Source organism: Cervus canadensis, chromosome 33, assembly GCF_019320065.1.
Source record: "Cervus canadensis isolate Bull #8, Minnesota chromosome 33, ASM1932006v1, whole genome shotgun sequence".
NCBI lineage: Eukaryota > Metazoa > Chordata > Mammalia > Artiodactyla > Cervidae > Cervus > Cervus canadensis.
In genome coordinates, this window is record NC_057418.1 from 21,493,167 (window position 1) to 21,519,266 (window position 26,100).

At 47.8% G+C, this 26,100-nt stretch overlaps 1 protein-coding gene and 1 pseudogene across 4 annotated transcripts in view; one reads left to right on the forward strand and one right to left on the reverse strand.

The window, feature by feature from the left end:
* The window catches only part of ZC3H12D (zinc finger CCCH-type containing 12D), a 36,034-nt gene extending 18,178 nt beyond the window's left edge, over nt 1-17,856 (reverse strand). The window contains exons 1-2 of one of the 4 annotated variants that reach the window (XM_043457365.1): nt 17,636-17,856; nt 6,360-6,735 (exon numbers count right to left, since the gene is read on the reverse strand). In XM_043457365.1, coding sequence (XP_043313300.1) covers nt 6,360-6,664 — 305 coding nt within the window. In that variant the 5' untranslated portion in view covers nt 6,665-6,735; nt 17,636-17,856. Of the gene's footprint in view, nt 1-6,359; nt 6,736-14,834; nt 14,861-15,946; nt 16,172-17,430; nt 17,565-17,635 lie in introns of those variants that run through there. The other 3 variants (XM_043457367.1, XM_043457366.1, XM_043457368.1) reach the window with 3 other exon arrangements.
* LOC122434166 lies at nt 8,804-9,678 on the forward strand (annotated as a pseudogene).
* Nucleotides 17,857-26,100: the final 8,244 nt, after the last annotated feature.

Below are 26,100 nucleotides of genomic sequence, written 5' to 3' on the forward strand. Positions count from 1 at the left end.
CCTTATCTCATAATAGGAGAAATGGGTGCAGACTTAGGAACCCAAGGTCAACCTGGTCAGAGTCTACTCAGAGGCTGAAAACCAGGTCGGATCCCCTGCCCAGGAGTGTGCCCCCCACCACCCCAGCGGTAGCCCTTGGTGAAAATCTCCATTGCTGATCTGAGCCCTATCATCACTGAAGATTCGTTTCTCCACCATATGCCAGAGCCTGTTAAGGTTTTTAAGAGTTTAAAAAGGTCAACAACAACAAGTTAAACGAAAAAATCCTGTACAACCCAAGGCAAGGACACATTCAGATGAAACCCTTGTCAAGGCCAGTAAAAGGATGGGAAATACCGGGTGGTTTTTCCCCAAGCTGACGGCCCTCAGATGGCTCCTTTCTACATTTGCCTACAGAGCGTTCACCACTTGTACTTGTGAGCACATGTGTGGGTATTTGTGAGTTTGCCAGAAAAGAAAAATGCTGACAAGAGTTGGCAGTAAGAATTAATGCTCTTCCTGAACACCATGGTGCAGCTGGTCACAGGCTTTCAATGGTCACTTTTTTTTAATGGCATCTTTTTAAAACCTGCTGGGCCTTTTCCCAAAGGCCAAGCGTACAGCAACTCCAGGGCTCAGCTCACATCTCCCTGTCTCCTGTACGTACACACATGTGCACACACCCAGGTACACCCCCCTGAAGGTGTAGAGATTGTGCCTGGAAACCAGTCTCTGTGCTTCTGGTCAGGCAGAGCCACCATGAGATGCACCTGTGACCTTCTGTGGGCTTCCAACAGGCTAGGAGCCCCAGGAGGGGCGTGCTGGCCCCTGGGGAAGGAGTGAGACACAGCACCTCCTGCCTGGGCGCTGTGGGCCTCATCACGCCTGGGGAGAGCTCAGTGGAACACGGGCAGGCTCTGGTCCCAGGGTAGCCCGCCCTAAGACCAAAGATAGTACAGAATTTGCGGCCCAAATATAGCCGATGCTGGAGGAAATGGAAAGACCACTGAATCCTGAGCCTGGCACTTACTTCTCTGTGACCTTGGACATGTTACTTACTCTCTCTGAACCTCTGCTGAAAAAGAGAACTTCCTTTATAAGAAAAAGCCTTTATTTCTTTCATGCACGCATAAAATAATCACCTGAATCCTAGAATGTCAGAAATGAAAAGCTACTTGAGACCATTATTACTCAGCGCAGCCACTTCATTGTAATAAACAGGGCTCAGAAATGTCAGATGACTCACGAGGAGGTCACACAGTGGGTAAGATGAGAAACTGGAGCTATACCAGCCGTTATGTACCATACCACTCACCACATGTGGCTATTCATCCTTTAAGTGAATTCAAAAGAGATAAAATTGGAAGTGCAGCTCCTCTGCCACACCAGCCACATTTCCAGCGTGAGGTCACCCCGTGCTGCAAGTGGCCACCACAATGCACAGTGCAGGCACAGAACATCCCATTTTCACAGGGATCTCTATTGGGCAGTCCTAGGCTAGAGGTCTTCCCAGGTGGTGCTAGAGGTAAAGAATCTGTCTGCTAATATAGGCGATGCAGAAGACACAGGTTTGATCAGTGGGTCATGAAAATCCCCTGGAGTAGGAAGTGGCAATGCATTTCCATATTCTTGCCTGGAAAATTCCATGGACAGAGGAACTAGGGGGGCTACAGTCCGTGGGGTTGCAACGAGTCGGACACGACTGAGCACACACACACTTACACACAGGTTAGAGGCCAGAACTCAGGTCTTCAGACTCTAAGCCCCATGTTCTTCTGCCTGCTTCTGACCTCCCTGGTTTCCTACGCGAAATACAAGGGATTTGGTAAATCCGCTTAGTTGCTCAGTCGTGTCCAACTCTTTGCAACTCCATGGACTGTAGACTGCCAGGCACCTCTCTCCATGAGATTCTCCTGGCAAGAATCCTGGAGTGGGTTACCATGCCCTCCTCCAGGGGATCTTCCCAACCCAGAGATCGAACCCAGGTCTCCCACTTTGCAGGCAGATTCTTTACCATCTGAGCCACCAGGAAACCCAAACAAAGCAAAACTAGGGGCAAGCATAAGGTCTGGCTTCCCAGGTCGCCATCTTATGCCTGCACCCCCGCAACTTATGGATAGAATTCTCACTGAAGTTGATCTACCACTTAGGAAATGATAAATGAAATGAATGTTCCCACTTTTAAGAGCCAAACAGACTCCTTTTGTTGTTACAGTGGGGAGATGGAAGACTCTTGGAATTGGGTGGTATGGTCCTATTGAAATGACTTGAACAGAATTGTGTGCTCAGAACAAATACGTTCCCACTTCTTTTAAAAAGCATTTGGTCAGTGACCCTCGCTGCCACTCTTCAGAGAGCAGCCACCCCAGGCTGGGTTCAGCCACGACAGATAGCCTTGGGCTACACATTCTGAAGACCTGGGGAGAGGGACCCATGGAAACTTCTACAGTGGTGGCAAGGTCAGAGCACCAGGATGGAGCCAGGGTCTGATGAAGTCAATGTTGACCTTGGCCAAGTCCATCTAGGTCTTTCCTGTGCTTCTTCTCTCAACGTAAATGTCCAGAGGCAAGGACAGATGACCCCCTTCTCACGTTCTCTGAGCTAATGGAGAGGCTTAGCACCTCCCATAAAGCATGACACTACCTACAACTGCTCATTCTTCATTGGTGGTTCTTTACGTTTTGGGGGTCACAGACCCTCTAAGTATCTACTGGAAGCTGCGGATCTTCCCCCAAGGAAACCACAGATATGTATACTGATTCCACATTGTGTACATCATTTCAAGCCATTGCTGCTTTGGAAGATGGAAGGGGCTGCATGCCAAGGAATGCAGATGGCTTCCAGAAACCAAAACAGGCAAGAAAACACACCATCCCCTAGAGCTCCCAGAAGGAAACACAGCTCCGCCAACACCTTGATTTCAGCCCAGGGAGGCTCAGGCCAGACTTCAGACCTCCAGAACTACAAGACAATACACTAGTGTTGTTTAAGTCACTACATTTGTGTGGTAATTTATTATAGCGGCAATAGAAACTAATATAGATTTTGATCTTTAAGGAAACACAACTTCCAAAAGAAAATGAGAAGAAAAAAAACAACTGTGACTGAAAAGTGAGGCTGGGGCTTTCCTGATAGCTCAGTGGTAAAGAATCTGCCTGCCAATGCAGAAATCACGAGTTTGACCCTGGTCCAGGAAGATGCCACATGCCACGGAGCAGCTAAGCCTGTGTGCCACGACCATTGAGCCTGTGCTCTAGAGCCTGGAAATCGCAACTACTGAGCCCACGAGCCCTAGAGCCCTTGCTCCCCAACACGACAAGCCACCACAGTGAGAGTCCTCGCGCTGCGACTAAAAGTAAAACCCTCTCGCTGCAACCAGAGAAAAGCCTGCATAGCAACGAAGACCTAGTGCAGTCAAAAATACATAAATTAGAAATTTTTTGAAAAGTGAAGTTAAACTTTAAAAATAAAGTAGCCCTGAGCTAATGTTTAAAGAAAAGAAAAAATGAGGCTATTCGTGAGCCAAGGCAGACTTCAGAGGACAGACCCCAGCCAGCAAGTCGGCAACAGGCACCCTGGAGGATGCTACTGCCAACAGAAGACACGCCTCCCGCCTGCTCAGAACAGAACGGAACACGCATCCCAACCTCTTTTAAGCTCCTCCCCCTCCTTCCAGGACCAGACAGCACATGAAGCAGAAGCATCTTCAAAAGCAGAGAATGGCAACGCCTGCAATACTACAAAACCTCAGCGAAGGAGGATTTTCAGGCTAACTGAGTTTTGAGGTCAAGAAATAGCAACTAGATTCCACACTGGGTTTCAACCACCTAGCCCCGCTAAAGGTGCACCCCACACTGGGATCTATCCTTCATAACTGAGAACCAGGCAAAGTCTGAGGTCAAGGGATCCTGTTGAACTCTGGCTGGAGGACCAGGAGGCGTTGTTGCAGAAGGAACAGGGCTGGAGCTGAATGTCTGACCCACTCTCTCCTAGATGTGGCTTTGGACCAATGAAGTCCCATGCATAGGTGGTAGCGGTGAAAATTTTTTCCTAACTGATGGGATGCAGGGGGCAGGGGAAGGGATGTTTGTGTATATGTGCATACATGTACAGACACACAATGAGAACACACACAGATACACGTGTTCTGGGCATTTGAGGTGGTTTTAAGACAGCATGTGTGAAAGAATTAATGTTCTGACACATTCTTCAGAATAAGCCTGAGAGATGGTTTCTATGTGTTACCCACACAGACTGAGCATGAATAAACTAGACCAATTACAGCTGTAGGATGTGAGGGTGGGGTGAGACTAAACCCCCATGTTCCCAGAATTTACCTGGAACACCTCAAGGTCACATGCAAATAGAGGACGTGGTTTAAATTTGAATTCCAAGCAGCAACAGAGACTTTCATCAATAGAAAACGCTCCACCACCACCCTATTGTAACCATTCCTAAAAAATGTCTGGCCCCCAAAGAGAGAATGCTTTCCTGTAGTACCTGAAGTAGTTTTTTCACCCTATAGCCACTCTGCTTTTCTGAGCTGGAATCAGAGAGTTTATATAATCTTAAGGCTGAAAAGGTCTTTGATTTAAACAGTATCATTTCACTTTATCAAGGGGTTCTTGAGGCAAGAATACTAGAGTAGTTTGCCATTCCCTTCTCCAGCAGACCCCATTTTGTCAGAACTCTCCACCGTGACCCATCTGACTTGGATGGCCCTGCATGACATGGCTCATAGCTTCAGTGTACACAAGGCTGTGATCCATGTGATCATTTTGGTTGATCTTCTGTGATTGTGGTTTTCATTCTGGAGGCTATGGGATTGTAGTTCTTGCTTTAATGAGGTGGTTGGATGGCATCACCGACTTGAGTTCGAGCAGACCCCAGGAGACAGTGAAAGACAGCCTGGTGAGCTGCAGCCCATGGGTCACAAAGAGTCAGACATGACTGAGCGACTGAACAACAACCATCTTACTTTAAATGTAAGCGGATACCTTCCTACTGATGTCCAGAAGAAGAGATGCCTCATCCAGACTAGACAGAGGACAGGCCACCTCTCAGAACCCAGCAGACTTTCTTCCTAGGACCCTCAGAAACTACTGAATTCTTAAAAATCCCTTTAACTCCCTCCAGGGATCTTGAATTATCACGATTTCAGAGGCTCGCCTACCTGGTGCCTACACAGAGCATGTGTGAGAATGCTTTCCAGACCCGAGGACCGGCTCCTAGGCCACAGGGAGAGGGCAGGGCTCTATTGCCTGTTGATATAATCAAGCTCAGGGAGACCTGGGTGGCTAAAACTTGAAAGAATGTTTGAACAATCTTGCCCTACACACAAGTAAGGAACCACCCCCAAGGCTGGGCCATCTTGAGTTAACCCTTCCAAACTTCTGTCCTGCAGCACCCAATCCAGAGTGAGCCCAAATTCCCAGGGAAAACCACTCAGCTCCTCAGCCAAAGAATCCCCTGTTGACATATTCAGCAGTGGTGACACCGGTTTTCTCCACGCCCACCGTGGCTCAGCTTTTGGAAAGGGATGTGCATCTATGTGCGGCTCTGAATGACCGGCTTCCCATGGCTCTGCCCTCGGCTGGGCTGTAGCTCAGCCAAACAATAAAGTAATGCACTTGTTTGGGCAAAGGCTTCTCCGAGCCCAGTGGTGGGTGTGGGTGAGGCTGTAGAATCCCTCTCTCAGCAGAACTTAACCTCTCCAGGAAAGATGAGGCCCGGCCTGGAGCTCTCATCACCGCATCACACAAAGATGCCAACGCTCCAGTGTAACTACTGCCTCTGCAGCTCGGGGGACCACAAACACCGCCCCCAACCCTAGCTAGGGAGCTCCACCACCTCCACCACTGCGCCCCACCCCCAGCAGAGGGCTTTCAAGGCGGTTCAAGTCCATTTTCCATCTGATTCTCATAACCTTGAGGGAAGCAAAAGAGCTGTCTCTTGACCTATGTCACAGAAGGGGAAACTTGAGAGACCCAGCTTTCCCAAGGTCATGCGGTCGGTTAGGGACAGACTCCAGACCAGAAGCCACCTTCTCCCAGCTCTAGACTCCTCACCATTTATCCCTGCTGGGATAAAAGGGGGACGAGAGCCCCCTCTGCCTTAACGTGAGAATAGCTGCCCTCTGTTGAACACTTACTCTGTGTCAGCACTGCCCTAGGCATGTCCGGCAGCTCCAGTTCTTAGGACTACCTTCTAGGGAGGTTGTAGACCCACCTTACAGATGGCAAAAGTGAGGCTCAGAGCGGTTAACTGACTGACTTAAGGCCACGGGCTATTGAGGGATGAACCGGGGGTTCCGAGCCCCACCCACTGGCTCCAAAGCTCCTTGGACCAAACCACCACCAAGAAGGGGTGAAGGACGCTACCTCATGGCCACGTTGCTGCCGTCGATCACTATGGGTCTCAAGGAGCTGGCGGGGCCTCCGCTGTCCTCTCCGGGGTCCGCTCCCAGCCCGCACTGGGCAGAGTCCGGCGTCCCGCAGGAGCCCCTGGGCACGAGCAGGGGTGCGGCGCTGCCCTCGTGTGCGCTGGGCCGGCTGCCCGTCTGGATCAGCTCCTGCAGCACGTCATTGACCAGGGCGTCCGCGCCCAGCTTGCCCAGCACCCTGACCACGTCCTCCCGGCTGTAGCCCAGCTTCTGGAAGAACTCCATCTTGCTCGAGCGCTCCATGCTGCGCCAGCCGGGGCCCCCGCGAGGGTCCTGCCGCCGGCTTCCTCCTGGCAGAGCCCCGCCGGCATGAGCTAGAGAGAAGAGGCATCCATCAGGTGTTTGCTGGGCCGCTGGAGGCCGATTATGCGTGCTCCCCACCCGCTCCGTCTGTCAGGAAGTCACATCGGGGCCTTGTGCCCTGGGGAGTCTCAGTTGCCGGTGTGGCTGGCGAGCCGCAGATGCAATCTCGCTGCCTTTCCTAGCCGGCTCTCCCAGGCCTTCACCCCACTGCCGGCCCTCATGAGGGTCACCCGCCTGAGCAGGCCACCCAGAGCTCGGGACACTCGTGCCCAGGCCACAGAAGTGCTTCTGAGGCTCTGCTATGGCTGGACTGTGTCCCACCAAGTTGAAGCCCTATCCCCACCCCACCCCTCAGCATGTGACTATTTGGAGATAATGTCTTAAAGAGGTGATTATGCTAAAAGGAGGTCAGCGGAGCAGCCGTAATGGAATGTGACTGGACAGTTGGACACAGATGAATACAGAGGGAGGCAGTGAGGAAATACAGTGGCGGGAAAAGGCCAATAGCCAGCTAAGGAGGGGGTCTCAGAAGAAACCAGCCCACCAACACCATGATCTCAGACTTCCAGCCACCAGAACTTCGAGGAGGTGATGATGATGATGGCAATAATGTTAAATTTTAAAAACGGTGGATCAGGCGGTTAGGAATCTGCCTGCAGTGCAGGAACCCAGGTTCGATCCCTGGGTCTGGAGGATGCCCTGGAGAAGGGATCGTCTACCCATCCCGTATTCTTGCCTGGGGAATTCCATGGACAGAGGAGCCTGGTGGGCTACAGTCCACGGGGTCACAAAGGGCTGGAAACAACCGAGCCACAAACACAAAGTCATCCCTCAGCTGGGGGAAAGGTTCCAGGACCACTGAAGATCTCAAACTCTGAATGGATGCTCAAGTTCCTTATATAAAATGGCTTAGTACTTATGTATAACCTAAGCATATCCGCCAGGACTTTAAAGCCTCTCTACATTACTTATAATACCTAATACAGTGTAATGCCATGTAAATAGTTGCTGGGACACGGAAAAGTCAAATTTTGCTTGTATGGCCCAGGTCGCAGGCTTTAGGAACTCTTTGGGTATGATTAGGGGTTCAGGGGAGAAGGGGGTCAGTGACGACAGAGGAAGCAGCAGCAGGTAGGGATTCCCCCTCCCCCATGGCTCAGTCTTGCCCCTCAGTCAGGCCCCACCAGGCCAGGGAAGGGAGACAGGAGGCAGTGTGGCTTCTCCAGGGCCCAGGGCAGGTGAGGGGCCAGGCCTCCCAGGGCCTAGGAAACTTCTGGGATTCTTTTTTTTTTTTTTAATATTTTTAATCCACAATTGGTTGAATTCGAGGATATGGAGGGCCGATTGTTTACATATTATACATAGGTCTTAAAAGTGGTAGTCGCTCAGTAGTGTCCGTCTCTTTGCAACACCCTGGACTATAGCCCATCAGGCTCCTCTGTCCATGCAATTCTCCAGGCAAGAATACTGGAGTGGGTTGCCACGCCCTTCTCCAGGGGATCTTCCTGACCCAGGGATTGAACCTGGGTCTCCCGCATTGCAGGCAGATTCTTTACCATCTGAGTCACTAGGGAAGCCCATATATACCCAAAATAAAAACCAACTCTGTGGTATTTTGTTATGACATCCATAGCAAATTAATACAACTCCTCGAGTTAAACGGGGGAAAACACCCTCTGGTGAATTCTATTCCCAGAAACACATGCTTTGACTGAAATTTAGCTCTGTGCATCAACACAGTTTTCCATAGCAGTTAATTCAGATAGTGTTGAACCTCTAAAATACGAGGTCTTAACTCACATTTGATTCTTTCCACCCAATCGTCACTTCCTGGCCTGCACCTTTGAGGTAGCTGGGGGCAGGAGGCTGCAGCCTGACAGATATTTACAAGAAAAATATGACTGAGTCAAAAGGGACACTCTGGACAGACTGGGTCTCTCTTTTCTACTCACAAAGACCTGTATCTTTCAAAAAACTTTTAAAATACAGAGATAATCCTGAAAATCTATAGACTATGAAAAATTGAAACAATGTAGAAGTATAAGGTATGAAAAGATATAGGCTTTGTGGGCTGCAACATGGAGGTGACCGGTGGAACTGAGGAGTTGATGAGACGTTGCTCTGTGGTCGGCCTGATATCGAGATGGCTTGGGCCATGAGAGCAATGCAGCATGCTGAAATCTACTACAAACTGATTTCATCAGTTGACCCACAGTTCCTGAAACTCACCAAAGTGGATGACCAAATCTATTCTGAGTTTCGGGAAAATTTTAAGAATCTCAGGATAGATATACTGGATCCAGAAGAACTCAAATCAGAATCAGCTAAAGAGAAGTGGAAGCCATTCTGCTTGAAGTTCGATGGGATTGTGGAAGACTTCAACTATGGTACTTTGCTGTGACTGAACTGTTCACAGGGCTACACTGAAGAAAACACCATCTTTGCACCCAGGATACAATTTTTTGCCATTGAAATTGCTCGGAATCGAGAAGGTTATAACAAAGCAGTTTATACTGGTATTAAGGACAAAGAAGAGAAAGAAGCCAGCAATGGAGGAGACAAAGGAGCCAACAGCAGAGAAGAAGAAAAAGGAGCCAACAGAGAAGGAGAAAAAGAGAAAGAAGCCTACAAAGAAATCAACAAAAGTAGTGAAACAACTATGTGAGGTAGTCAGGGAACAGCACTCTAGAAGGTATGATTCAAGTGAGTCTACAAGTATCATGTTGCTACTTGCACAGGTCCCTATGGTCAAATGTATTAATATCTCCTTTTTCAGTGGAAGGATATGCAGAAGGACACCTTTCTGGCCTAATTATCAGAAACTGCAGTGGTTGTTCTCTTGTATGAACTGACTTGAAGACTATTAGTGGGGTCTTAGTTGATGGTTTGTTGGTTCTCACCACCAGTCAAGTAAGAAATTTTGTAAATAAATTTCTTTTGGTTCTTAAAAAAAAAAAAAAAGAAAAGAAAAGATATAAGACTCTTCCTACAAACCCCAAACCCTACTTGCCTCTCCTGTCTGCTTCTAGCACTTTTTCTATGCATTTTCTTGCATGTCTAGCAGATACATGCACATACTGTTTACGGGAGGTTGTTTTTACACAAAGAGTATCATACTGGATTTATTGTTCAGCAAGTCGCTTTTCTTATTGAAGATTCATTTTGGAAATCTTTCCCTTCTAGTTTAGCTGTTTGGCTGCCCACCCTATCCACCATATTTAGAATAGTGCCTGGCACAGCTGAATCTCAATGCATATTTGTCAAATGAATGAACAAATGAAAGAATGTATGGTGTTTATCCATATGCCAAATGATGGATGGAAATTCAGGTGGTCTTTGATGTTTCCCCTACAAACGGTGCTCAACACACATTCACACACATCTATCGTTCCACCCTGTCTTCTTCTCAGTATTACAGGTTCTTCATCTTCATTTCCTAGCCTCCTACTGGAATCCTCTGCAACATACTATCTTCTAGGTTCCCAGCATGGCCTCCTCTTGTCTTGCAGAGCCTCTCCCTTAATGCAAGAACCTCAGTAGAACTCACAATGCCTGGGGCTGGCAGGTCACAGACATTTGTCAACCAGCCTCCTGGATAGAAAATTCTTGTGGAAAATTCTTCAAGAGATGGGAATACCAGACCAACTTACCTGCCCCTTGAGAAATCTATATGCAGGTCAAGAAGCAACAGTTAGAGCTGGATATGGAATAACAGACTGATTCCAAATCGGGAAAGGAGTACGTCAAGGCCGTATATTGTCACCCTGCTTATTTAACTTATATGCAGAGTACATCATGAGAAATGCTGGCCTGGATGAAGCACAAGCTGGAATCAAGATTGCCGGGAGAAATATCAATAATCTCAGATATGCAGATGACACCACCCTTATGGGAGAAAGCAAAGAAGAACTAAAGAGCCTCTTGATAAAAGTGAAAGAAGACAGTGAAAAAGTTGGCTTAAAACTCAGCATTCAGAAAACTAAGACCATGGCATCCAGTCCCATCACTTCATGGCAAGTAGATGGGGAAACAGTGAAAACAGTGACAGACTTTATTTTGGGGGGCTCCAAAATCACTGCTGATTGTGACTGCAGCATGAAATTAAAAGATGCTTGCTCTTGGTAGAAAAGCTATGACCAACCTAGACAGCATGTTAAAAAGCAGAGACATTACTTTACCAACAAAGGTCCATCTAGTCAACGCTATGGTTTTTCCAGTAGTCATGTATGAATGTGAGAGTTGGACTACAAAGAAAGCTGAGTGCTAAAGAATTGATGGTTTTGAGCTGTGGTATTGGAGAAGACTCTTGAGAGTCCCTTGGACTGCAAGGAGATCAAACCAGTCAATCCTAAAGGAAATTAGCCCTGAATATTCATTGGAAGGACTGACGCTGAAGCTGAAACTCCAATACCTTGGCCACCTGATGCAAAGAACTGACTCATTTGAAAAGACCCTGATGCTGGGAAAGATTGAAGGCAGGAGGAGAAGGGGACGACAGAGGATGAGATGGTTGGGATGGCATCACTGACTCAATCGACATGAGTTTGAGCAAGCCCTGGGAGTTGGTGATGGACAGGGGAGCCCAGTGTGCTGCAGTCCATGGGGTTGCAAAGATTCAGACACGACTGAGTGACTGAACTGCCCCCTGAATAGAGAGGCCTCTGCTGCAGCCAGCACTTGTCAGTTGCTGCCCACCTGGCCTACTGATCACTACCATACCAAAATTGCCCTCAAGGTCACCAGTGACCTCCTAACTGCCAAAGCCAGCAGCATCTTTCCACTCCTTGCCTTGGGCAGCCTCTCTGCTGCTTTTGGCTCTGTGGTCCACATCCTTACTTGGGATTTTAAATCCAAAAATTTTGGACCACCTCCTTCTTGAAACTCTCTTCTCCCTTACGTTGTACAACTTCACCCGGGTCTCCTACTTCTTTCCAGCTCTTTGCTTAGCTTCTGGTCCCTTGTTCAAAGTCGAGGTCCCGCCCAGGCCATCTTCCCTCCCCCTCATGCTCTCCACCAGCCCCCTAGATCCATGAACCCACAACTGCACTTCCAGCTCAGACTTCTTGCTAAGCACCAGGCACACACAGCTATAAGCCTGTGAGATAAACGCCCTGCGTGCTGTTTGGTAAAGCACTGTGGGAACTCAGAACATTTGCTGAGTCGGCTTCAGTGATTCTCAAAGTGTGGATCAGAGGGAGCCCAAGACCCTCCCAGGGAGTGTATAAGGTAAAACTATTTCCCTAATAAAGGCTAAGTTGTAATTTGCTTTTTCTTCCACTCATCCTTTCACAAGCGTACCATGAAGTATCCCAGGAGCTATATATCATTGTGATATTGCCAACAGCTTGAACATGGTAGCAGATATGAGAAGCCAGCTGTCTTGTATTAAGCTGGATATTAAAGAGATTTGCAAAAATATAAATCAGTGCCAGTCTTCTTACAAATTTTGGGGGTTTGGAAAATAGAGTTCTTTCTCATAAAATACATCATTTATGTTAACATGATAGGTTTACCTTGATTTTGAAAGTAAATGATTATTTTTAAATTTCATAGTTTTAGTTTCTAATAAAGTACATATCGACAGATAGATATAAACCACATAAACAAAATGGGGGTGGTGGTCCTTAATAGTTTGTGAAAGTGGAAAGGAATTCTGAAACCAAAAACCCTCTTCTTAAATCCAGAGCTTCTCAACAGATTTTTCCATGTAGACGGTTCCGTGTAGGTGGCCTATAGACATATCATCCAGGGCCCCCGGCAGAGGCCCTATGTCTTTCCTTCCTTCAGCGTCGCCCCTCTCACACCCACCTCCTGCGCACCAGCCCCACCCAAGCCTCCATGCCCACCTTCTGCATCCCACCCCCCATGCGGGCCACAGCCTCCTAGGGGCCCCTCCTCCATCCCTTCTGGCCCAGCTCCCATTTGTAGCCAGCACTGGGTTTCCAGAACCAGTTTGACCATGTCACCCCCTGCTTAGAAACACCCTCTTACCCCGTGTTGACCTTAAGAAAGACACCAAGTTCCTGAGCAGATGACTGAGCTGTCAGGATGCATTGCAGGCACCCGTCCGCTTCTCACCCACAATTGCCCTCTGGCCCTTTCTCTCCAGCTACACTGAAGCTCTTTCTGCTCTCCACTCCAGAATATTCTTATCATTGCACTTCTGCATATGATGTCCTGTCTACCCAGAGTGATCTTTTGGGTTTAGCGAAAAACAAGATTCGGCTTAAAAAAAATATTCAGCTCAAACGCGCTCACAGTGGTCATCCCTGACTCGCTGACAGAATGAGTGACTTGGGCATCTCAGCTCCCAGGCATGTGCACACACCTCTGTAACGGCATATTGAGTTGTCAAGCATCTGCTTCTCAGACTGTGACCTGCATTCTGACCCATCTGTCTCAGAGTCAGTAGCACTGGGCTTGTGTGTTGTGGTCGCTCAGTCATGTCTGACACTTTGCGACCCCATGGCCTGCAGCCCGCCAGGCTCCTCTGTCCATGGGGATTCTCTAGGCAAGAATCCTGGAGTGGGTTGCCATGCCCTCCTCCAGGGGATCTTTCCAACCCAGGGATCGAACCCAGGTCTCCCGCATTGCAGACGGATTCTTTACCATCTGAGCCACCAGGGAAGCCAGCACCTGGCATAATGCCTCATATATGTGAAGAGTTTAGTAGCTTTTTCTTTAATAAATGCCCAAAGCTGAAACTATCTTCCCTCCTGGAATATTTTTTCTTGAGTTCCCGTCTCACTGAACGGCATCCCCCGGAGATCCATAGAAGCAACCATGAGGTCAGCTTTGACTCATCCCTTTCCCACACTTCAACATCGAATGAGTCATTAATTCTGCTTCCCTGACATTTTCCATAATCATGCTCTCCCTTACACTCACACCACCACCATCCAAGTTCACTCATTCATCCATTCATTCATTCTTTCATTCATGTAACTAACACTTACTGATCACTTCCTAAGCGCCAGGCACTGTGCTGGGACAAAGTTCTATGAAGACAAAATAATCCACAGTCTGATTTCTCTACAGTCTATTCAGGAAAACAGACAAAAAATGTAAACAACAAGTCATACATCATCATGATAAGCACAATACTTTCTATTAGAAAAATGTGCTTTTAAAACTCAAGAGAGGAATGACTTATCTTCATTGGAGGAGAAAAAGGCAAGGCCAGAGGGGCCTGTGCAGAGCTGGACGACTGAGGACGAGCTGGCCTCTCCCAGCCAGAAACAGGCCACATCGTCAACTCCCCAGGGATCCTGGGAGGGCCACCTGACCACACTCCCACCCACAACCACTCTAGTCAAGTTGGTCGCTGATCAAGACTTCCGTGTCCCCCCAAAATGTCCATGTCCCTCTATCCTGTACAGAGCATATGTCAAAGCCCCTCAGCATGAGAAGCAAGACTGATCACACCCAGGACTGAATTCCTCTCTGGTTTCCATGGCCACATACCTCTAGTCCAGCCTCACCTTCTCCCTGACCAGTACCATTCTTTTCTTTCAGGGTGATTGTTTCCTCGGACCAGGGTCCAGCTTTGACCCCATCTCCACAGAGGAAGGCGACACTCACCCACGTGGTATGCCAGCTCACACCAGGGACTGTGTGCTATCCCTAAAAGACCCTAGTGTCTCAGACCTGGAGACCACACCCCGGGCTCTTCCCTCTGTGGAACCCCTGCCCCATCTCCACCAGACCTAATCTCACTGTCACCTCCTCCGAGAAGTCCTCCCAGACCTGATGGCTTCAGTTACTCCCGTCCCACCTCTCCCCTGCTGTTTGTGCATGCACTGTAGCTCTCATTTGGATTTGGAAGAAAGAGACAAGAAGCTTGAGAGAAGAGGGTGGGAGAAAGAAAAGAGGGAGGGAACTAAAATGAAAGAAAGACAGTACAGACAACATGAACATAAAACTTTATATTCACGTTTTTCTTCATTGTTTCCACTCACTTTCTTGCAGAGGCTTACTTGAAACTTCCCATTATCCCTGGTGGGTCGACAGGGTGGATTAAAAAAAGTATTCCCTGCTCACAGATGAAGACACTGAGGTTCAGAGTGGTACAGAGTGAGGACTATACAGCTAGCAAATGGCAGAGACTGACCATAAGTAGATGCTCCAAATAATGGTTTGCTTTGAGCTGTGGTTCAAGATAGCAGCAATGCCTTATCACCCCAGAAATGGAAAAGTCTAAATATGACTGGGTCAGGTGACTTCTCTTGAGTCACCTCGTAACAGTTACGAGGAGAGTCCGAGTTTATTTTGTCACTTTGCGTTCTGGTAAGGCAGAAGCATGAACACTCTTGAAGTGAAAAACCTTTCTCCTGGGGATTGGGAGGGGGGTCCCTGCCATGGCAGCACCCCACAGAACCCTCAAGCTTCAACAGAGCTCCTTTTCTGAGCGGAGTTTTGCAGGGTATGCGTGGGCCGGGAGGGCTGTTTTCACACAAAATTAACTGAAAGAATTCACCTACTTCAGAGGCTTTTTTCCCCCCCGAGACTCTAAAATAACTTCATTTCCTTTTAAAATTTCTAAATAAGGGCGAACACTGGGGTGGGGGGCTGCTCTCCGACGCCCCAAGTCACAGCCCGCCCCCCACCTTCCCCAACAGCCCCCCCCACCAGCTGTGATGGTCTTTGAGCCACAGGGCTGCTGGCAGCTACTTTTTCCATTCTATTTTTAAGACCTGAAAGTACGAACAATTTCATCTTGGTTTTCTTCCTCAATCTTGACTGGAAGTCACAAACAGCACAGATAGCTAGTAACACTTTGAAACCTTCCCAAGTCTCCTGCACGCTGACAAGGGTCAGCAGGGCATGCTGTCCGATGCTCAGTGTCGAGGCTGCGGAGGGTGGGCTCCGGACCTGACGACCCAGCAGGAGAGAAAGGGAGAAGGGGGAAGGGGCACGGGGGACCCTCGCAGGTGGAACAAGGCGGGTCAGATCTGGTTTTTTAGCATCAGTCAATCCAGAAGGAGGGGCCCTGGGCCAAAAAGTCTGGCTGGAAGAGCCCCTAGGGGAAGAAAAAAACACACGGCAAACTGAAGAATGAGCAAATACGAGCAATAAGAACTGCAGAGAATCAGTGGCTCACACCGTGTTTTCTGGTTACAAGGTGCCTCCTTCTGTGTCATCTCTGGGAAATCCCAAAGTCGCTGTGACATGGGGAGAGTTACTCAGGTTGCAGGTGACAAGACTGAGGTTTGGCTGACTTACCCAGGATCTCACAGCTGGATGGGAGACTCCCAAGGGTGGCAGTTCCTGCCAGAGGGTGCTGCCCAGGGCCACTCGGGGGCCACAGAGCAGGGCCAGCCCGCCTTCAACACTGGACCCTGACCTCCAAGTCCGTTCCCAGGTTGCCTTGGCCAGCTGCAGAGAAATCTCCCGCACACGCCCACCGGAAGTCACCCACCATGGTGAGGGGACGGTTCTAAACAGAGTCCCTGCAGAAGTTTTCTGGTTCGGCTTAGATCTAGAAGCCCTCAGGGGAGTTGTCAGAGTTTGAGGAAGTCACAGAGAGGCAAAGACTTCAACCCATGAGATTTGTGGCTTTGGCCTGACCTTTTTTTTTTTTCCTTAACAGAATTATAATTTTTTAAAATTGTGGCAAATGAGTCATAGCATAAAATTTACCATTTTAACGATTTTTAAGAGTGCATTTCAGCAGCATTAAGCAACCATCCTCACCCTTCATAGTCAGAGCATTTTCATCTTCCCAAGTGGGAACTCTGTCCCCATTAAACACTAACTCCCCATCCCCCCACCTCAACTCTGGTAACCACAGTTCTACTTTGTATCTTTATGAATTTGAGGATCCTAGCTGCATCATGCAAGTGAAATAGTACAGTATTCATCCTTCTGGGACTGGCTTGTCTCATTTGTCTTAAAGTCTTCAAGGTTCATCTGTGTCATATAAACCACACTGTTTATCCTTCCATTCATCCATGGACACTTGGATCGCTGCCACTTGGGGGCTGTTGTGAGTAATGTTGCTCTGAGCCTGGGGGGACTGGGCTGGCCTTTTGTTTTCTCCTGCCCTTGTGTACTGTTGTAGGTTGCTTCAGGTGTACACACAAGTATTTACAGCCCTGATCGATACCCCAGGGCAACTCTGAAGCAAAGTTTAAAACAAAACCCTCCGCTCAACGCCCCTCCCAACCTATTCACCTGCCAGGTGTTGGCACTCCTGGTTTGGCAACATGTGGCCCTGGAGAAGAGGTCACCTCTTGGAGTTCATGGCCAAGCATTCTAAAATGGCCCCAGGGCATAAGCCAAGATTACATTCACTGCCATCAGGTGAAGACTTATTTCAACATCCTCATAGGCCTTCTTGAAGCCCACGGGGCCATCCTCTAGAGGACGTGGCGTTTGGGGCCATTGCCAAACATTCCCAATCTGCCAGGAAACTAGACACCCACCAGTCACCATCTCATCTACAAGATGCTCTCAAAAGCATGAAGACAGGTTTCAGATGTGCCCCAGAGTTCTGTGCGTGCGTGCTAAGTCGCCTCAGTCATGTCCGACTCTTTGGGACCCTAGTCCTTCTGATTTCATAAAATTAAGACATCTTTAAGGCAGGTTTTATGTAAACCGAAGAGTTTCTTCTGATTAATCTTTCTCCAGTAAAAGCCCTCTTGACATTAAATACAGTTTTGCTAGATAGAGCAAGATTTCACCCAAAGGAAATTAAAGATGCTTACCTATTTTTTCTCCCCCACCGAGCCCTCAGATGGGGGAGATATCTGAGGGAGATGAGATTGTTGCTAGGCTGCTTCCCATCCAAGAACGCATGCCCTCCATCCTGGCCCCCGCCTCCCCGACGGCTCTGTCTCTGTCCTCCCACCCCCGGCCGCAAGTGTGCCAGCGCTCTGTCACTCTGACCCACGCCAGGGGACATGCACTCACCAGCAGGGCGTGTCGAGGGCCCTCGCAGTGGACACCCCGCTCCCCTCAGCTGTCCTCCCAGCTGTCCGGGTGTCCCTGAGGCCCGGGGAGTCACTTCAGGCTGAAGCTCTACTTCCTTTCACCATTCACATTCAGCTGCAAAGGTAGTTTTGCTTTACTTTTTTTTTTTTTTTCCTTTTAAAGGAAAGGAAGAAAGCAATCAGATGAGGGAGGGAGATGAAGCCTGCACCTCAGCATGAGTCACTGAATCAAAGTTCAACAACCACATGCAAAACACACTCCGTGAGGGCAGGGCTGGGGCAGACGAGAAAGTAAGCTCTCCGCCTCCCCACCCCCACCCTCGACGGTGGACATGGTGGACGCAGCTGCTCCACGGTGGCCGCTAGCTGAGAACAGCATCTGATCCTAGATGCTTCTTAGGAGGGTGGGTGCTCACAACTTTATACACAAAATTGCAAGTTATACAGAGCCAAAGCAGGGGCGGGGCAGGGACAGAACCTGGGTGCACGGGGGCGTGGGCATCTCCCTGCCAGCACAGGGGTCCTGGGCAGGTCACAAAGCCCTTCTTGCTGGAGGAGCAGGGCACTGGCCTCGGTCAGGAGATCATACGGCCCTGGGCTTCCCTCTCTGTCGCCTCGAATGGGGTGGGCAGTCTCCTCTCTCACAAGGGCAGGAGGAGCCTGACCCCAGCATCCTGAAGCCCAGCTTGCTGCAGCCTCAACAGGTACGGGCAACAGACCCCAAGCTCTGTGATTATTTCCAGCATCAGGATATGCCCACCAGAGGAAAGAACACAATCAAACCCCACAGCAAATGCCAATGTCCCGAGTGTGACCAGTCCAGAAATACACCGTCAGCCAGTTAGTTAAGCTGAGTTTAGAGCCTGGGCGTCGGTGCTGAGGAAATAAGAAGCCACAAGTCGCCAGACTTCCGATGCTCTGCTTCTTTATTTCCCATCTGTGCCACACAGAAGATGGGAGGCAGTCTTCTATATTAACGCACGTATAGAATGGATTATCTAAATAAAGACTAGAAGTACAGTGGGGAGGCGGGGAGGGGTAAATTAGGAGTTTGAGATTAACATAAACGCACTACTATGTTTAAAATAGACAGCTGGTGGGAATTTGCCGTATAACTCAGGGAGCTCAAACCCAGGCTCTGTGACAACCTGGGGCGGGGGGTGGGGTGGGGGGTGGGAGGGAGGGTCAACAGGAAGGGGACGTAAGTATTCCTGTGGCTGATTTGTGTTGTTGTATGGCAGAAACCAACACGATCTTGTAGAGCAACTGTCCTTCAATTAAAAATAAATAAATTGAGATGTTTAAAAAATAAAATAGATAACTAAAAAAGATCCACTGTATAGCACAGTATACAAAATACTCAATATTTTGAAATAACTTATAAGGGAAAAGAATCTGAAAAAAACAAATATGTGTGTGTGTGTGTGTAACTAAATCACTTTGCTAAACAACTCATACTAATACAACATTGTGAATCAACATACTCCAATTCTTTTTTTTTTCCAATTCTTTTTAAATGATGAAAAGTCATGCAACTTAAAAACTTTTTAAAATAATTTAAAAATTAAAAACAAAAACTACAATCGGAAACCATTCAAAGAAAAAAAGAACGTTGTACTAGAACCTGGGTTAACATAGTCACTTCACTTGAGCACTGATCCTAGCTTTGAAATCTGGGACACAATGGATTTTCCTAATAACAACTACCGTTTGTTCACCCCTCCAGTATATTTGCTAAGTTTCCATCAAAGTTTCCTAATCCGTACAACAGCTCTACAGCACAGGAACTATTCTTCCCAGTTTTGAGCTGAGGTCATCAGTGTTGAAGGGCTTCCCAGGTGGTGCTGGTGGTAAAGAAGCCGGGTGCCAATACAGGAGACCCAAGCAACACGGGTCCAATCCCTGGATTGGGCAGTTCCCCTGGAGGAGAAAGCGGCAACCCACTCCAGTATTCTCGTCTGGAGAATTCCATGGACAGAGGAGCCATGGGGTTGCAGATAGTCAGAGCGCGCACACACACACACACACACACACACACACATACAGAGTGGTGTTGAGAAAGGGTAACTAAACTGCCCAAGTTCACTCAGTAAGTGCTTTGAGTCAAGATTCAAACCCAGAGCCATCAGGCTCCAAAATACACCCTTTGTCTGGCCGTGGGTAGCCTCTCAGCTCTCAAACATGTAGTAAAGCATGCTTGGTTTTCAAGAAAAATAAAGATTTTCCTGGTATGAAATTTTAGGAGAAATCTAAGTCCTAACATTGAGTAATATATCAGATAATATTTTCAGCTCAAGTTCTGCAGAAGATGCATGCATATATGCTAAGTCCTTCAGTTGTATCAGATTCTTTGCTGCCCCCATGGACTGTCATCCACCAGGTTCCTCTGTCCATGAGATTCTTCAGGCAAGAGTACTGGAGTGTGTTGCCATGCTCTCCTCCTGGTGATCTCCCCGACCCAGGGACTGAACCCATGTCTCTAACGTCTCCTGCATTGGCAGGCGGGTTCTTTACCACTAGCCCCACCTGGGACGCCATAGTAGATGCAAGGGCATCAAGTGTCCATTCTTCACTGGAAGCCTCTGTCCAAGCGGTGTTGTTGCACCTCAATGCAAGGAAGGGTTTCTGTGTGGAAATGACCTGACATTGTCCAGGAGCCTTGTTCTCTGACTGTCTGGCCAAGTAAAGCCACAGAACTCAGAGCCAGTCACTGCCAAGAGGCTTCTTGGACTCTCTTGCCCAAATACCAGATTCTGAGGTGCAATATTTCTACGTACAGGATAGCAACCAGTCAAGGAAGGAATTATCTGCGGAGGTTGCCAGGTGCCACCATGCTGTGCACTTAATAAAAGATGAACCTGAGTAATGAAATTTCTGAATCCTGATCTGTATCAGTCCAGGGTAATGGACACCTCTGCGCAGGTCAGGGAACGCAGTGACCAGCAGCAAATGCAAAAAAGACATTAGAACCTGCTCAACTGTCAGACAAGCCAGCATTTATTTGGCAGAGACCCCAGAATTCTGTGTCTGAACTCTCAGAGACATTATATAGACCTGAAAAACAGCTATTCTGTGGTCTTCATAAGAAAAGAACCACCATCTGGTGTCTTTATGGTATCTGATTTAGAGAAAACTCATCTTGGTTTCTCCACGACTGAAATGACTTAGCTGCTATGACTGTCAGAAGTTCAAAGATTTGAACCGCTGTTTAGCCAGCCTGTGTGCGTGCATGTTCAGTCGCTCAGGTGTCAAGCTCTTTGCGGCACCATGGACTTTGGCCCACCAGGCTCCTCTGTCTGTGGTATTTCCCAGGCCAGAATACTGGAGTGGGTTGCCATTTCCTCCTCCAGGGGATCTTCCATGCCCAGGGATTGAACGCACTGTTTAGCCTATTTATCCCTAATTGTAACCTGCCAGAGGTAACAGAGGTTACTCAATATGCCAGCAAATTTGGAAAACTCAGCAGTGGTCACAGGACTGGAAAAGGTCAGTTCTCATTCCAATCCCTAAGAAAGGCAATCCCAAAGAATGCTCAAACTACCACACAATTGCACTCACCTCACACGCTAGTAAAGTAATGCTCAAAATTCTTCAATTCAGGCTTCAACAACAAGTGAACCATGAACTTCCAAATGTTCAAGCTGGATTTAGAAAAGGCAGAGGAACCAGAGATCAAATTGCCAACATCTGCTGGATCATTGAAAGAGCAAGAGAGTTCCAGAAAAACATCTACTTCTACTTTATTGACTATGCCAAAGCCTTTGACTGTGTGGATCACAATAAACTGTGGAAGATTATGAAAGAGATGGGAATACCAGACCACTTGACCTGCCTCCTGAGAAATCTGTATGCAGGTCAGGAAGCAACAGTTAAAACTGGACATGAAACAACAGACTGGTTCCAAAGAGGAAAAGGTGTACATCAAGGCTGTATATTGTCATCCTGCTTATTTAACTTATATGCAGAGTACATCATGAGAAACGCTGGACTGGAGGAAGCACAAGCTGGAATCAAGTTTGCCGGGAGAAATATCAATAACCTCAGATATGCAGATGACATCACCCTTATGGCAGAAAGTGAAGAAGAACTAAGGAGCCTCTTGATGAAAGTGAAAGAGAAGAGTGAAAGAGTTGGCTTAAAGCTCAACATTCAGAAAACTAAGAACATGGCATCCGGTCCCATCACTTCATGGCAAATAGATGGGGAAACAATGGAAACAATGACAGACTTTATTTTTGGGGGCTCCAAAATCATTGCAGGTGTGATTGCAGCCATGAAATTAAAAGCCGCTTATTCCTTGGAATAAAAGTTATGACCAACCTAGATGGCATATTTAAAAGCAGAGACATTACTTTGCCAACAAAGGTCCATCTAGTCAAAACTATGGTTTCTCAAGTAGTCATGTATGGATGTGAGAGTTGGACTACAAAGAAAATTGAGCACCAAAGAATTGATGCTTTTGAACTGTGGTGCTGGAGAAGACTCTTGAGAGTCCCTTGGACTGCAAGGAGATCCAACCAGTCCATCCTAAAGAAAATAAGTCCTGAATAATCATTGGAAGGACTGATGCTGAAGCTGAAACTCCAATATTTTGGCCACCTGATGCAAAGAACTGACTCATTTGAAAAGACCCTGATGCTGGGAAAGATTGAAGGCGGGAGGAGAAGGGGATGACAGAGGATGAGATGGTTGGATGGCATCACCGACTCAATGGACATGAGTTTGAGTAAGCTCCAGGAGTTGGTGATGGACAGGGAGGCCTGGTGTGCTGGAGTTCATGGGGTCGCAAAGAGTCGGACATGACTGAGCAACTAAACTGAACTGAGAGGTTACAGTTTTAGTTACTGCATCATTGACCCCAAACTAGACTCTGCCCAGGAGACGCTGAAAAGAGAACAGCAGCTTCCCACTTGCAGCAGTAACTTGGGTCCATGTTTACATGCCTCCAAAAGCTATTAGGGGACTTCCCTGGAGGTCCAGTGGTTAAGACTCCGTGCTTCCAGTGGGGGGGTCGTGGGTTCCACCCTTGGTTGGGGAACTAAGAGCCCGCATGCTGGGTGGCTAACAAAAAAAAAAAAGCTATTAGACTTAGAGAAGAGTGGGACCATGAGCGTGGCACACTTCCCTCTTCTGCTGGGCTGAAGATGGGCATGGAGTCTGCCCCGAGGCTATTTTTCTCCACTCTGGCCCTTTGTGGTGAGAGACAGAGGTCTGTGCTTTCAGGAAGCAGCCTGGAGATGCTGAGACAGTGGCTCCTAAATGTGGGGTATGGACCCTGTGCAGGAACACGTGGGCAGATGGTGTGGGCTGTTTCAGTGGCTCACGGACCCAGGGCAGAATCCTTGGCTTGGCTACTCCCGTGTACAAACAGCATCGGTGAGCACCAAGAACCGTCTGGATTGTATGATCTGTTTTCTCGGTGAACTAAAACAGGGTGTAGGTATTTGTAGCTCTGGTGGTTGTCACCAGCTTCCTCCCATCGACTCCTCCACTGGCAGTGTGTGGGAGTTCTTTTTTCTCTGTCACCCCACGAAATTTTGAGCCTGTGATTCTTTTTGCTTTTTACCAGCCCGATGTGTGAGACCCGGTAAGTCATTTCTTATGGTTGTTTTAACTTTTATGACCCTGATTACAGTGGTAAATAATCCACCCGCAATTCAGGAGACACAGGAGACATGGGTTCTGTCCCTGGGTCGGGATGATCCCCTGGAGAAGGAAACGGCAACCCACTCCAGTATTCTTGCCTGGGAAATCCCATGGACAGAGGAGCCTGGTGGGCTACAGTCTAAAGGGTCACAAAGAGTCGGACATGACTGAGCACCTTCAGGAGCAGTAAAATGGAGGATCTTTTCACATGCTTATGGAGCATCCAGTTTTCTTCTTTTTTCCCTCTATTGACCATTCGCCTACCATTTAGTCTTTTTCTTATTAGTTGGTGTTGATCTTCAGGTATTCTTCATACCTGCCCTTTTTCTTTTGAATATGTGTATCCTTGGTAACTTTCAGCTTCCAGTCAAATGCTTCTTTTTAGCTTTGCTTATGACGTTTTGGGGCCTGTGGATGTCTTTCCTTTCATGGAGTCAAAACTTGGTTTTTTTCCTTTTTCACTTGTGGTTTTTGAATCTTGTTTAAGAAGTCCTCCCCTATCCTGAGACTCTAAAGATATTTTCCCATATTATCTCTAAAGTTTGTTAAGTTTCCCCTTTTTGTGAGCAGATATTTTATGGCGATGTGGAATTTTTTATAAACGGTATGAGAAAAGATCTAAGCTTATCAGGATGGCCAGTGTGGTGTCATGAACTTGAAGTCAGACTGCCCTGCCAATTTATTAGCCTTGTAACCTTGAGCAAATTATTTAACACCCCTATGCCTCCGTTTCCTCGTGTGTAAAATAGGGAAAAGGATCATACCCACCCGGGACTTCCCTGGTGGGCCGGTGGTTGAGACTCTACACTGCTAATGCAGGGGGTGTGGGTTTGTTGGTAAGGGATCTAGGACCCCACGTGCCATGCAGTGTGGCCAAAAGATAAAGAAAAATAAAAACAAATAGTAATCATAAAGAAAACAGCTAGGGCATCCCCTGGTGATCCAGTGGCTAGGACTTTGTGCTGTCACTGGAGTGGCCTGGGTTCAATCCCAGGTCAGGGAAATGAGAGCCCATAAGTCACGTGGCCTGGCCAAAAATAAATAAATAAAAATAAAATGGCCAATAATAAATAATGCTTTAAAAAATAATTACACCTGTCTCATCAGGATATCCTGAGAATTTACTTAATGCACAGAGTGTTTAGAATAGTGCTTGACTTAGAGTAAGTGCTTCATAGTTAGCTGTTGTTTTCATGAGAACTAACTTTTATGAAGATGAGATAACTAGAACTTATAATGGAAAGCTTAGGACCCAGGGAACACCACGAAACTGCCAGGGCTACAGAGACAAGCAGAACAACATTCTGGACCTTCGGCAGCCACACGCACACCCACAACCCACACAGAAGCAAGTGGGAAAGCTGCTCTCATTGTTCTCTTGCTTAGCCAGTAATCTTACCAGTTATTATTGGCTTTGCCCAACAGTCTAACTTAAAACAGTTGTGCGTTTAAAACAATTTTTGTTTATTAAAATCTACTTTCTCTGAGTTCCACCTGAGATGTTACCACAAGCAACTGCAGGGGTCAAGGCAATGAGAACATTGCTAAATTCATTTCAATTTCACTTCACACCGCCCACCAGCCTGAGAACATAAACACCAACTAAAGTTTCTGCCCCTTAGTGACATGACTGTCAGCGAAGAGTCACAGTCACCGTAAACATGAGTGTGAAGCAGACCCGCGTGTGCGCATGCTAAGTCACTTCAGTCGTGTCCAATTCTGCGACCCTATGGACTGTAGCCCGCAAGGCTCCTCTGTCCATGGAGATTCTCCAGGGAATACTGGAGTGGGTTGCCAGGCCCTCCTCCAGGGGATCTTCCTGACCCAGGGACTGAACCCATGTATCCTATGGTCTTGCATTGCAGGCAGATTCTTTACCACGGAGCCTCCAGGGAAGCCCAAGGCAGACCTAGATGAGAGCAACCTTGCTACCACTGCTGTTTCGGGCTGGAGGCTTCTTTGCTGTGAAGGCCGCCCTGTGCAGTGTAGGATGGCAGCTGGCCTTTACCCACTCCATACGAGTGGCACAACCCTCCACGTGGTGACAACTAAAAGTGTGCCCAGACATTGCAAAATGTCCTCTGGGTGTAAAATCTCCCCTGATTCAGAAGTGCTGGATCAGAGGTCCCATCAAAGGGGAAGTGCTGACTGCATGAGGGGCAGAGGAGGCCATGCGGAGGAAAGGGTGGCTTGATGGATTTTGAAGGAGAGTCCGAAATGTCCTGGGAGAAGGCTGGGTTCTTTGGAATGTTTCAGACGGAGGGAAACCCAGGCAGAGGCTCAGAGGGACATGATCGACTCACTGTGGCTGAGGTTCACAGAACAACTCAACTCAGGAGGAACTGAGCAAGCTTTGTTTGTTTAGAAAGCATTTTCATTTTTAAAAATAACAGTTAATTGAATATTAATGTGTTTTTCACACGTGGGTAGTTTTGTTGTGATTTCCATTTCTGGGTCATCATGAAGACACCAGCTTGGGAAAACTGAGTCTCAGAGTGCTCAAGGTTATCAAGAGAGGGGTCTGGGCTTTGAAAGGTTGTCTAGCCTTTGAAGCATCTCAGACCTTCTTACCGACCAACAGTAAGAAAAGTAACAGTTTTCCAGGGTGCTGTCCAACTGGCCCTATTCTTTCTCCAACCTCGGTTACAGTATTCGCCGCCCTATCGTTTAGTATCTGAGTTGCTGACTGAGGGCTGGGGACTGTCTCTACTTGGATTGTGAGATTGTGTCTATGTAATTAAAATAAGCTGGCATTTTGCAAAGTTCCCTAAATCTGCTGCAACCACAGTTTCAGTTGAA